This window comes from Polypterus senegalus, chromosome 6 (assembly GCF_016835505.1).
Source record: "Polypterus senegalus isolate Bchr_013 chromosome 6, ASM1683550v1, whole genome shotgun sequence".
In the NCBI taxonomy this organism is placed as follows: Eukaryota; Metazoa; Chordata; class Cladistia; order Polypteriformes; family Polypteridae; genus Polypterus; species Polypterus senegalus.
Window position 1 is genome coordinate 115,311,351 of NC_053159.1, and position 13,623 is coordinate 115,324,973.

At 40.0% G+C, this 13,623-nt stretch overlaps 1 protein-coding gene across 3 annotated transcripts in view; it reads right to left on the reverse strand.

Moving 5' to 3' along the window:
* trpv1 (transient receptor potential cation channel, subfamily V, member 1) overlaps positions 1 to 13,623 on the reverse strand; it is an 89,687-nt gene that overhangs the window by 22,675 nt on the left and 53,389 nt on the right. For all 3 annotated transcript variants that reach the window (XM_039756846.1, XM_039756843.1, XM_039756844.1), the window contains exons 9-11: positions 10,716 to 10,811; positions 4,696 to 4,766; positions 1,242 to 1,407 (exon numbers count right to left, since the gene is read on the reverse strand). In XM_039756846.1, the coding sequence (XP_039612780.1) occupies positions 1,242 to 1,407; positions 4,696 to 4,766; positions 10,716 to 10,811 (333 nt within the window). The remainder of the gene's footprint in view (positions 1 to 1,241; positions 1,408 to 4,695; positions 4,767 to 10,715; positions 10,812 to 13,623) is intronic.

Consider the following 13,623-nt stretch of genomic DNA (forward strand, 5'->3'; position numbering starts at 1 on the left):
TTGAGTGTTTCGGGGATGGCTGTCCCTGTCACTACATGAGCTGCACTACGTAGTGAGAAGCACAAAATGCTTAATTCAGCAGTGAAGACACAATGTATAATGAATCCTTGCAGAACAAAGAAGTATTTTTATAATATTCTTATTATGGTCACCTAATGTAGCCCTCAAAAGAAAAAAAATATATATATATATATATATATATTAAATGCACACAGGGTGCAAATCCTGCTTGAGTGCCAATCGGGTAGTGACAGCATACATGCGTGTATTTGCTGCAAATATTCATACATGTGTGAAGCAAATCAGGCAGTGCCATAAAGTGTGAGGCAGAGCAGGGTTACAGTGCACATGTGTGAAAGTAATGCGCATGCACAATGCAAAAAATGACAGCACAGAATGAGTAGAGCAATCCCCACTTAACATGGCTGTTACAGCTCTCTGATGTCATATTGGCCTCGCAAAGCATCATGAGGTGCTGGAAGAAAATTGTTTATCTAAGCCAGCCGGCCGGCAGGCAAATTTTTGGGAAAAAAATTATAGCACAGAGTCACTGATGAACCCAAACATTTTTTATTTGTTTGTGTATTTTTTTATATTTTATTATTTGAAATAGTTGTACTGACTAGGTAAGAATGGACTATCCACCCATCTGTTTCGTAATATAGATTGGGAAGGCAGCGGTAATACATTTTTTTCCTCCATTCTTTGCACCCATTCTGACTTTGGCTATGAGGTGCCGGACTATCCTGACAACAGTATGAACTTGTGAGGCACAAGATGGCATTCAGGTAAAAGGTAAAACCTTGTCACACTGGCCAGTTTAGAATAGCCAATCAGCCTTTGGATTATAAAAGGAAAATGCACATGTAAACTCATCTTAGCAGACGCTCATACTGAAAGGTGTGTGCCAGTCAGCGACCCTTGATAACACTTTTCAATGACACTGGTGTCCCATCCCTGTTTGGTTTCCATTTTGTGTCCAGTGATGCTGGGATGAGGTGTACCCTCTTCAACCGTGAGATGGGCATATAAAATGAGTGGATAACCAGATCTTTATATAGTGTATACCCTGCCAAGGCATTCTAATTCAACTTTATTTCATAACTGAAGTACAGAGAGGGTAAGTGACTCTAACTGAGTTAGTGCTTTGTGGTTTCTTAGAGCAGCATTCTAGCTACTAGATCACAGGGTTTAGATTGCATACCATTTCAAATTAAACTAGGTCACTTTATTTTGATTACCTTTTGTATCATAACACTGTAGATTCCTAGGTGCTTGAAGCCCCGAGTATAATAAAGGACATCAACCCAAGCAAGAGCCAGGGACAGGACGAGGCAGGCCACGTATTCCTCTTTTCCTAAAAAGTAGAGCACTGTGGCAGTCAAGAAAAATAAGGCCTGCAGGAAACTGGGAGAGAGACAAGAAAAGTGACAGTGTAAGTAAATCTTAAAATAGAGTGTCAGAAAAGTAAAACAGGTCATTCTGTGAACAGAGAACAGTTGTATCCTGCAGCAATGCCCTGCGGAGAGTCACCCATTTGTACAGAGCAATTCTGAAGATGATCTGGAAGGAAAATGGGAGGAAATCATGCACATTATAATAATAACAAAGGTGCCAGAAGTTGTGGAGAGGATTCTCATGCCAAACGGAGGACAATTTGAGAACAGCATTGAGTGTTAATGTGTGGCACAGGCATAAAACTGCACACAATTATGAAAACTCCATCTGTGTCATGAAGCATGTAGGCATCACCCTGAAGCCACAAGGATACTCTGCTGAGTCAGGGTCTGAAAGATGTATTATGATGGAATGCACAAATCTGAGAGGAACCTAACAGGAGAATCTTTTGCAGGCAGTGACTTGGTCATTGATGTCCCCCCCATAGGTTGCCATTCAGCTTAACAGTGCTTGGGAAAGCCACAGTGTTCACACTTGCAGAGTCTCAAAGAAATGGAACTGGGCTCACGGTCCTTAAGGCTGATCCTCCAATTAGATGTGAACCACCCAGTCTCAGGGTAGGGAAGGTTGCTGTGATCTGTGGTATCCAGGGTGAACGTCTCCAGGCAGGTGGTAAGGCTGTCCTTGCATTGCAAGCAAACTTTGCTTCCATTTGGGAGACAGGTGTCATCCCAACTGACTGTAAAGTGGAACCTGTCCCTATGTGGAAAGGAAAGGGTGATCGCCTGGACTGCAGCAACTACAGGGGGATAGCACTGCTCTAGGGTTATCCTCAACAGCAGTCTGCTTTTACACCTAAGAAGTCCACCAAATCCTGGCACTGAATTCACATGGAGTGCAAACATGAATATCAGCAGTTTTTTAGCAGCCTTTGTCGATTTTTGAAAAGTGTTCAAGTCAGTTGATCGAGCTGCATCCTGAGACTGTGTTTTTCCCAGTTGATTGCTGGGGTTCGTCAGGGGTGTGTTCTTGCTCCTATTCTGTTTAGCGCTTGTATAGACTGGGTGTTGGGTAGGGTCGTGGGGTCCAGCTGCTGTGGGGCATCTGTAGGAGAAGAAAGATTCACTGATTTTAACTTTGCCAACGATGGTCTTTTCTTTGCGGCATCAATGGATGCTCTGATTGGGGCTCTCGAGAGACTGAGCAAGGAGTCAGAGTGTTGGGTTTGTGGGTGTCCTGGATTAAAACACACCGGAAAGGGGTGTGTGGAGCTCCTGATATCTGTGCAAAAGAACGAAGGACCAAGTCTTTAGAAACCTGGAGCTTCCTGTTTTGCTATGTGGTTGCAAGACATGGATGCTATTCAGTGACCTGAGACGAAGACTGGACTCTTACGCTACTGTGTCTCTTTGGAGAATCCTTGGGTACCACTGGTTTGACTTTGTGTCGACTGAGTAGTTGCTCACAGAGTCCCAAATGAGGCACATTACCTTCATTGTGAGGGAGCGTCAGATATGGCACTACGGCCATGTGTTGTGATTCCCCATGGGTGATTGATCTCGCAATGGCCTAACCAGGCCAAGAGGATGCCCACGTAACACCTGACCATGGCAGATAGAGGGTCATTTGGGGGTTATCTGGACCGTGTGTCTGCCTGGGGGGTAGCCAACCAGGATACAGAGCTGTTTTGTGATGCGGTGGGTGCAGCAACACATTGTACCAGAGTGTGCTCCCCAACTTGACCTGACCTGGGTATAAAATGATTATCTGAGCCATGATTGGTTTTGTTACTGTTGATATTTTTCTGCTGTTATGGCTTTGAGGTAATATTGCATGCGGGACTACTTTTCCACAGTGCATTTCTCAGCAATCAATGTGGTCCGTTTGTGAAGTTAATCACTGCCTGCTGCTCACAGCATTTACAGACAGTGGCCATTCAACACAACATAAAGTCGCTTTCACCAGTGCGTAACCAGTGTGTCTACATTTTAGATTAAGGTAGAACTTGCCACCTTGGTGTCAGGATTTAGGAATGGTAGCTTTTGTTGCATTTTTCTTCTTTTGTTTTATTTTTTCCATTTTGAGTTGCACATTGGTGACATTAATTGCTTCACCAGTACAAAATATGGCTGCTTCAATGTTGTGTGCTGCTAGGTGCATATATGTAACATTATGCAATGTGTGACACTGCATATTCAGTCATTGTCTGATCATTGTTATTAATAAAAGAAAGACTAGTTGGCAGGCATAATTCAGATTTCTTTTCAAAGAAGCAGTAAAATTTTGACTTTGCCTATTTAGAGAATGCTGAGTTTTTTGCCCTTTTAGTCTGGTTTTTGGTGGTGTTGTTCCCCATTCAATGATTTCTTATTCCTTGTTCCTTCTAAAGTGTTTAAAAGCACTTCTCCATTTGATCTTTTGTTGTATGGAAAAATTAATGCAGATGGGACGTCTGGGTGTTATTCTAAGCTATATGGATTGTTTTGAATATGAATGCCATTTGTTTTCAGATATCTACAGTACATTTCTCAGTGTAAAAAAATCTTTCTAGACATTTGTATAATGAGAAGTCAAGCAAAATGACACCTTTTATTGGCTAACTAACAAAGATTACAATATGCAAGCTTTCATGGCAACTCGGGCCCCTTCTTCAGGCAAGATATAATGAAGAAGGGGCCTGATTTGCCTCGAAAGCTTGCATATTGTAATCTTTTTTTAGTTGGCAAATAAACAGTGTCATTTTGCTTGACTTCTTATTACATCCATAATGGTTAACATGGTACAACACCCTGGTACTACAGAAATTTGTGCTAAACATCCTTAGCCAACATTCAATTTTGCCCATGTATTCTTAGTGAGGAACTCATTTGAATTCCTTTGATAATTATAAAATCGTCAACTCTTAATCTTTATTTGCTTAATCTTTCCTCATTGTATATATGTTGCCTCACAGTCTGAGAACCAGACCAGTCACCCACCTTTAACAAAGTAACAGCCTTTTTGTGGTTTGTGCTTCAAAGTGACTGCAAGCATTCTAGATCCAACGTGTCTCATTTAGCATCACAGTGCTGAAAAGGTTCAGCAGAAGTGCGTCCCATTTTATTGGAGACATTATGTTGGTTGTCCATTTTCATACCCTCTTGTGCATGCTTAGTCCATCCCACCCCAAGTGAATCTGCTTTTTAATCCTTCCTTCTGTTTTATTTCAGGTCGATATTTTCCATTATCCACTTCTACCAAAATCAAATGCAGAGAGCTGAAGTATATAAGAAATGACAAAGAATATTATGGACTTACAAAAGGATTTCATAGTAGCCATCAATTATTAAACCTTGCCAGGTGGTCCGTTTTTTCAGCAAATCTTTAATCTGCAAAAAAATGCATTTCAAATTGGTTTGAAAGAATCTAATGAAAAAGCATGTAATGATTTTTCTGATCTAAAAGGATGTAAAGGAGACCTTGATTACATAAAATGGAAACAGTTGACAATTACCGTAGGGTTGTCCATCTATCTATTTGTGGACTCCTTCTTCAATTACAAATCCTAGCAAGTCAAACTCTAAATGCATCTTCTTACTTGGCTTATAACCAAATATGACATAGACTCTTCCTCTGAAACCATGTGTTATTCACTCACCTTCTTCCCTGAGCGACTATGCCTGGTCATGAAATATGAACAAAAATAGAAGGAAAAGACCAAAAGGAAAAGAGTTTTAGCCAAAGAAGCTTAAGTCAAGTCAAGTTAGGGAGCATGCACTGGTACAGTGCGTTGCTGTACCCACTACATGACGAAACAGCTCGGGATACCAGTTGGCAACCCCCAGGCAGACACGCGGTCCAGTCCCACCCTCCGGAAATGACCCTCTATCTGCCGCAGCCAGGTGTTACGTGGGCGACCCCTTGGCCTGGTCCAGCCACTCGGGTCCCCAACAATGAGGATCTTACAAGCTGAATCACCTTCAGTGAAACGCGCCACATGGCCGTAGTGCTGTAACTGACACTCCCTCACAATACAGGTAATGTGCCTCATTTGGGACTCCATGAGCAATCGCTCATTCGACACAAAGTCAAACCAACAGTACCCAAGGATTTTCCAAAGAGACACAGTACCAAAGGAGTCCAGTCTTCGTCTTAGGTCACTGGATAGCATCCATGTCCTCAACCATATAGCAAGACAGAAAGCTCCAGGTTTCTGAAGACTTGGTCCTTCGTTCTTTTGCATAGATAATCAGGAGTTTCACACACCCTTTCTGGTGTGTTTTAATCCAAGACACCCACAAACCCAACACTCTGACTCCTTGCTCAGTCTCTCGAGAGCCCCAATCAGAGCCTCCATTGATGCCGCAAAGAAAAAGCATCGTTGGCAAAGTCAAAATCAGTGAATCTTTCTTCGCCTACAGATACCCCACGACTCTTCCCAACACCCAGTCTATACAAGCACTAAACAGAATAGGAGCAAGAACACACCCCTGATGAACCCCAGCAATCAACTGGGAAAAACAAAGTCTCGGGATGCAAATTTTGATGAATCTCAACCTTTTAGACCTCCCTGAGTCCGCAAATGCCATTTTTGAAGTTATATCTATGTGTGTCTGTTTGTGTTTGTGTATGTAAACACAATAACTTCAGCACGCTTTCACTTAGGTCAACCAAATTTTGCATACAAATATCAGGTACGACTCGTAGATTCCTTTCAACTTTTGGGCTATTTCCTTCAACTGGAAGTGGTGCTTTTATTCAGGCAGCTACAGAGTCCGATTTATTCAACTTTTATAATATTTATTCAATATATTATTGATTTGATTAATTGTTGATGGTTCTTTAATGTACATAATATATAAATGTAATCATTACTCCTCAAATATCCATCCCCATATATGAATACTGTATATGAGAAAGTCTAGGAGAGACCACTACCAGTTTTTTCTTATGTTTCCAAACTTAAAAATGAGTTGCATCTTAAACCTGTGGTATTTATTTGTCACACCTCAAAAGACCCTCTACAACTAAACAAATAGGGGAAATGAGCTTGTATTGGCTAATGAAAAAAAAAACTAAAAGTGATTCGCCACCTGCAGACTGGAGAGGGAGAAACTATTGTGGCATTCATGAGCTTGTCAAGTGAAATTGATTCTACAAAAGGAGGAAACACTTTGTCAGAATGCTGGTGTATTTAATTGTAATTCTTGTATATACCAGTATGTTTTTTTTTTCCTCAAGGGCATCTTAAATTGGAAGTAACACATTTCAGTATATTAAAAAAAGTACCAATACAAATAGTTAGTGAGAATTGTGTTTTTTTAGTCTTCACTCCATGTATCACACCTTGATATGACTGTTAGTTGGTACAGAGTTTTACTCAGCACAATGACTTTGTTTATCTCAGCCCTTTTGTTTTTGCCTGATGTCTGCCTTTCTATGTTTGCCTGTTTGTGACCACATCTTTACCGACTTACTGGTTCCTCCTCTTATCCCATCATCATACTGGTCTTCTTTCTGTCTGACCTCTCAAATCATAACCACCTACACCTATTAATAATATTGTTAATGACTCATCTGTCTATGTAGTCATAAAACCCTTGTTTTTGAAAATGGTTACTAGTTCAACTGGAAATTGACCATTATGAGTGACAACCCAGTTTAGTTTCCTAGAGAGTTGAGCACTTCAGAATCCTCAAAAGACATTCAAAAGTCCATCCAGGGTCACTTTTTCATTGAAATAATGAATTGCTTACTTGAGAATTCTGATAAAAATAGGGGGAAAGCATTTAATTTGGAATCTAGAAAGCACAGAATCTTGTTAACATTTTCCACTTCCATTTCAATAAATTGAAGCAGGAATCTTGACAACTTACAGTGCATCCGGAAAGTATTTACAGCGCATCACTTTTTCCACATTTTGTTATGTTACAGCCTTATTCCAAAATGGATTAAATTCATTTTTTTCCTCAGAATTCTGCACACAACACCCCATAATGACAACATGAAAAAAGTTTACTTTTTTTAGATTTTTTCAAGTTTATTAAAAGTAAAAAAATTGAGAAAGCACATGTACATAAGTATTCACAGCCTTTGGCATGAAGCTCAAAATTGAGCTCAGGTGCATCCTGTTTCCCCTGATCATCCTTGAGATGTTTCTGTAGCTTAATTAGAGTCCACCTGTGGTAAATTCAGTTGATTGGACATGATTTGGAAAGGCACACACCTGTCTATATAAGGTCACACAGTTGTCAGTTCAGGTCAGAGCACAAACCAAGCATGAAGTCAAAGGAATTGTCTGTAGACCTCCGAGACAGGATTGTCTCGAGGCACAAATCTGGGGAAGGTTACAGAAAAATTTCTGCTGCTTTGAAGGTCCCAATGAGCAGAGTGGCCTCCATCATCTGTAAGTGGAAGAAGTTCGAAACCACCAGGACTCTTCCTAGAGCTGGCCATCTAAACTGAGTGATCGGGGGAGAAGGGCCTTAGTCAGGGAGGTGATCAAGAACCCAATGGTCACTCTATCAGAGCTCCAGAGGTCCTCTGTGGAGAAAGGAGAACCTTCCAGAAGGACAACCATCTCTGCAGCAATCCACCAATCAGGCCTGAATGGTAGAGTGGCCAGACGGAAGCCACTCCTTAGTAAAAGGCACATGGTAGCCCACCTGGAGTTTGCCAAAAGGCACCTGAAGGACTCTCAGACCACGAGAAACAAAATTCTCTGGTCTGATGAGACAAAGATTGAACTCTTTGGTTTGAATGCCTGGCGTCACATTTGGAAGAAACCAGGCACCGCTCATCACCAGGCCAATACCATCCCTACAGTGAAGCATGGTGGTGGCAGCATCATGCTGTGGGGATGTTTTTCAGTGGCAGGAACTGGGAGACTAGTCAGGATAAAGGGAAAGATGACTGCAGCAATGTACAGAGACATCCTGGATGAAAACCTGCTCCAGAGCGCTCTTGACCTCAGACTGTGGCGACGGTTCATCTTTCAGCAGGACAACGACCCTAAGCTCACAGCCAAGATAGCAAAGGAGTGTCTTCAGGACAACTCTGTGAATGTCCTTGAGTGGCCCAGCCAGAGCCCAGACTTGAATCCGATTGAACATCTCTGGAGAGATCTTAAAATGGCTGTGCAGCGACGCTTCCCATCCAACCTGATGGACCTTGAGAGGTGCTGCAAAGAGGAATGGGCGAAACTGGCCGAGGATAGGTGTGCCAAGCTTGTGGCATCATATTCAAAAAGACTAGAGGCTGTAATTGCTGCCAAAGGTGCATCGACAAAGTATTGAACAAAGGCTGTGAATACTTATGTACATGTGATTTCTCAGTTTTTATTTTTAATAAATTTGCAAAAACCTCAAGTAAACTTTTTTCACATTGTCATTATGGGGTGTTGTGTGTAGAATTCTGAGGAAAAAAATTAATCCATTTTGGAATAAGGCTGTAACATAACAACATGTGGAAAAAGTGATGTGCCGTAAATACTTTCCAGATGCACTGTAGGGTTAGGTAGACAATCTGGAAAGATAGTGTGACAATTTAGATGTTAGCTAACCAACTGAGCACAGAAGTGTTGTGTGGTCTGAATGTGTCTTCTGTGAAACTGATGTTCTAAGATGAAGGAATAAAAGTGTAATAAACAGACAGACAGACAGACAAACAGGACTATCTTGTTGCCTCAAAGATAATTTCTCAAACATCCTAGTGCTTTGTGTAAATCCTCCTAAGCTCAGAGTTAAATGGGCCTCAGGTGATAAGTAAATTATAGATAGATGATTGACATTTGAAGGCAATGATAAATGGGGTACAGCATTGGCAGAACATGGCAGTCTCACTGTAAGGCTCTCGTGTCAGGTCTTTTGAAGCTTACTGCTGTTTTTCACTGTTTTTAATTTTTGCTGTGTTGCCCCTAGGCTGTCCCACTGCCCAGGCTTTGCGTTTTGGTCATGGATTAGCAATCTTAATATTCTTTCAGGCTGATGCCACGGAAAACTCAAGTTGGAACACTAGTTTCTACATTGACAAATCATGAGGTGTGAGAAACAAGGAAGATGGGCTGTCATGATGGCCACCCGAAGCTGAGCCGCTGTGACAGCTGATCATGATGCATGCATGTGATTAAAATTCTCCTGGGAAGTTGAGTCTTGTGACTGTCTGCTCCATTACTGTCTACCCCCTTCCATTTATCATGCCAGCCTTTCAAAGCTTTCCTTCATACTATTTTAAAGCCATCAGAGAGTGTTTTTGTGTTGGGTTATGAAAGGTTTTTGTTAAAGAAATGTGATGCTTTTATTTTGGTTGTTGCTGTAGCAACTACAGATAGCTAGGCTGATACTAAAAATCTGGAAGCCTGATTGAAGGGAATCCTTTTTTCGCTGTGAATTAAACCAAGCCGTAGCATTGGATGGGCCCCCATACTACTTTGTCATATACAGTAAATTGATTGATTGGGTTTAAATCTCTTCCATTGAAAAGCAGGATTAGAAAAAGAGAGTTGCATATAAAGCTGAAAAGTGTTTCAGGCAAAGCTGCTGTGGCCACTATAGGGTGTTGCAAACACCCATACCTCAGACATGATTGCCTAACAACAGTCATGGGTTCAAATAACCTTTTCTATTAAACAAAATTACTTTTTACAGTTATTACCAACTCTTTATTTCTTTTCCTATCCTTTCTTCTTTCACTTCAGAGGTGGCTGCTTTTATGCTGAACCCAGAAGTACATTTGGAGTCAGTGGTGAATAGATGAAGCAGTTTTGGGTCAGGAACTCCTACTGTCAGCAGCTCATTCTAGCAGCACCTGTGGCACACAGCAGGGTTGCCCAACAGGACTACAATTTAAAGTTTTGCAAGCCAAAAACCAGTAAATCCTTAGAAAAGGAAAATACTCTTGGAATAAGTAGGTGCCTGGTCAAGCATAACCATTTATTCATTGTTACAGGACCAATTTAGCTTTTGCATGTTTTGCACCCTGTATTTGTCAGATTCCTGTGGAAATGTATATATGTTTTTGGGCCACACTGTGTCTGCATGGGTTTTTGTCTAACATCCTCAAAGATGTGCTTGTTGGGGAAATTTAGTGACTCTAACTTGGCTGTGTATTTGTGATCAATGTGCCCTTCATGTTACTGGTACTCCACCCAGGATTGGCTCCTGACTGTGCCAGATTGTGTAGGGCTAGAGTTGTCTTGGTTAAGCAAATTCTGTAATGACGTGTATGGGGTTAGAAAAAATATTGAGTACAGGAATGAAAAGCAGAATTTTTACTACAATTGAAATAAAATTGAGATAAACAACATAACAGATAACTAATTAATATTTCTTTCCACTTACCCCTTTAATAAAGAAGTATACAGCTCCTGCCAGACTGATGAGCTGTCCAGCTAAACGTAGGTACTCCATTGGTGTCTTCTCGATGTGAAAAGGGGGCTGCAAAACAGAAAACAACGAGGGTTAGTACATTTGGGCTTTCAAATATGGCATGCAATGATTACTCGTGTTTAATCTTTAGAAGCCTTTATGCTGATAAAGTAGCACAAGGGTTTCAAATAAACAGCTTGGTTTTGGTATCTGTGGTGAAGTTGTGTTGTTTACCTTGAAGAAACTCGGACCCCTAGACTTCCAAACATGATATCAGTAATCTTTTTGTCCATATTCTGTGCTCACTTTGTCCATTTACAGTAAATGTTGAAGAACTTGGAAGCCTTGAATGTGAGACAGCTATCAATGCTGAATGGGATGTAAGTTCATTCTGGATATAAATACATACTCACGCACACTATATAACCAGTTTAGGGACACATTGAGCTGGTGCCAATCCCAAGAGAATTAGCCAAAGATTGAAAACAACCCTGGAACGGCACCAGACCTTCAGAAAGCAAACAAAAACTCACCCATACTCACTCATATTGAAGAAATTCTTCCATGTATCCATCTGTCTAACTCACTGATCAGGTTTAGAGAAATTCCGTGCCAGTCCAGGGAATATTTATTACATTTCAAGACACATTTGCTTCCAAACACAAACCCATACCATTTCAAACTGTGCCAATTTAGAGTTGCCAGTTGTCTAACATGCATTTCTTTGGTATATAGAAGAATAGTCTGAGTGCCTGGAGAAAAACCCACACAGACATGGAGAGAATCTGCAAATTTCACACAGATGTGAACCTGTGACTCTGGAAGTGTGAGGTTGCATTGCCGCACGATACGCAATCATACTATTCCAGCTCTTTAAAATACAAAAAAAAAAAAAAAATTGGACAGGAAACTGACTTCTGGCCTAACAAACAGGAGCTCTTCAAATACTCTTCACATGGAATCAAGATTAAAATTGTGAAAAGTTGTCCTCAAACCACTGACATGACATTTGTGAAACACCCGTCTACTACGATAACTGCAGTAAGTTATGAGAACTTCTTTCCATATGATATGGAATATCAGTGACAACATCTCAGGTACAGACAAAACAGTTTCTTAGATTTAGTGTATTTCCCACAAAACCAGTAGCATGCCACTTTTTCACTAGTTGCCGAATTGTTTGTTTCACAAGAGTACTGTCAATGTTCCACAAATGCTATTCCACAAATCCCTCATGTGTCAAGTTGAGGCGTCTATATGAACATGCAGCTCTACAATAGAAATATGCTGTTCCAATGAATATAACGTTTTCTCTGCAGCAAATAAACATTACAGAACTAACAAAATAAGCACAGGGAATTCTTTCTGGCTTGACATGACTATGTTTGCTGCTTCTAAAACAGGGTGGGATCCTGGGCCTTATTGTAGTATGACACAATACACCACAATAACTACATGGATGGCAGTGGCTTTGTACATGTGGTACAGGAAGTGCTGCACGGGACAAACATGATTGGCTGTTTAAAATGTATTCCCACCTGAGTAAATGCAAAGAGAGAATATGCAGCCTAAAATAAGTTTGAGCGATACATATCTCCATTTTTATGTTTGGCTGGGCAGGCCAGGGCCTTTGCATGGTAAAATGATGCCTGGTCCCTTCTTCGTTCAAAATGGATAAAACAAATTGTTCTGTATCTGCTCTGTTTTCGTCTCTGACATTAGGAATATTTACATCATTTTCATTGCTTTCTTCACTTAAATTTTTACTTTCTGTTGAAATCCATTCTTTTAAAGTATTTGAGTACTCCCGTTGTCTTTCAGTACATTTTTTTTCTTTCAGATTTTGTGCTCCCGACTTCTTTTGAGGACCCATTTTCTGTCGTGAATTGAATAGGAATAAGTATGATAGTTCCAAAATAAAAATAATTAGATTTTCTATTTTATCATTATTATTATATACTATTATTATTAATTTAGAATAAAAACATTTGATCATATTTAAATTTTTTCTATTTTTTTTGCCAAATTTATAAAACAGTATAAACTAATATACTACACAAAATTAATTTACCTTAAACAATGGCAGAAACACACCGAGAGCATTTATATATAAATGTCAGTGTTTACACTTAGAGTAAATTGGCATATTTCATAATCTTGTGACCACGCCATCTTTGTTTTCTTTGAGCACCGATTCTGTCGTCATTACACAGGGTCCTCGTTGTCCTGGAGGTCAGTATTTTATTTTAATGGTTGTTGATTTAAATTACATATTTTTAATAATAAAATCTTTGTTTAAACCAAAACAAATATTTTATTTAATAAGTTCAGAATATAGCAGGATCTGAACACAATGATGAGCAGTCAGTGCACACAAATTCCCACATTTTCTCTATGAGTGAGACAGCAATGCCAAGAATTTACCTCAAATGGCCCGCGAAACAACAGCTACCTCTTGGTACCAAAAAACATCATCAGACCTAGCTTGGTGGATCCAAATAAATTGCTGCTACCATTGCTTCCTGTTTAGCTTGGTTTAATGAAAAAAGTTTATTAAAGGTCTCTTAAAAGATGGAGCCAGTTTTATGTATTTGTGCCAACAGTTGTCTGAGGCTAAACTGAACGATAAATTTTTTGCCAGATCTGATATTAGAAAAAATGATTTCTGAGGCAGAATTTGATGGGCCAATGAATGACCTGGAATGAGAGACATGGGCATCACTCAAAGAAGTAATTTTGAAGTTTTTAGGTAACAATAAAAATCCAAATTATAAAGAAATTGGAAACAATGTATTAGTTTCATTTAAAGAATTGATTTGCAACATGAGCCTCAAAGTTCACTTTTTGGATTCACATTTGAAGTTTTTCCTTGAAAATCTTG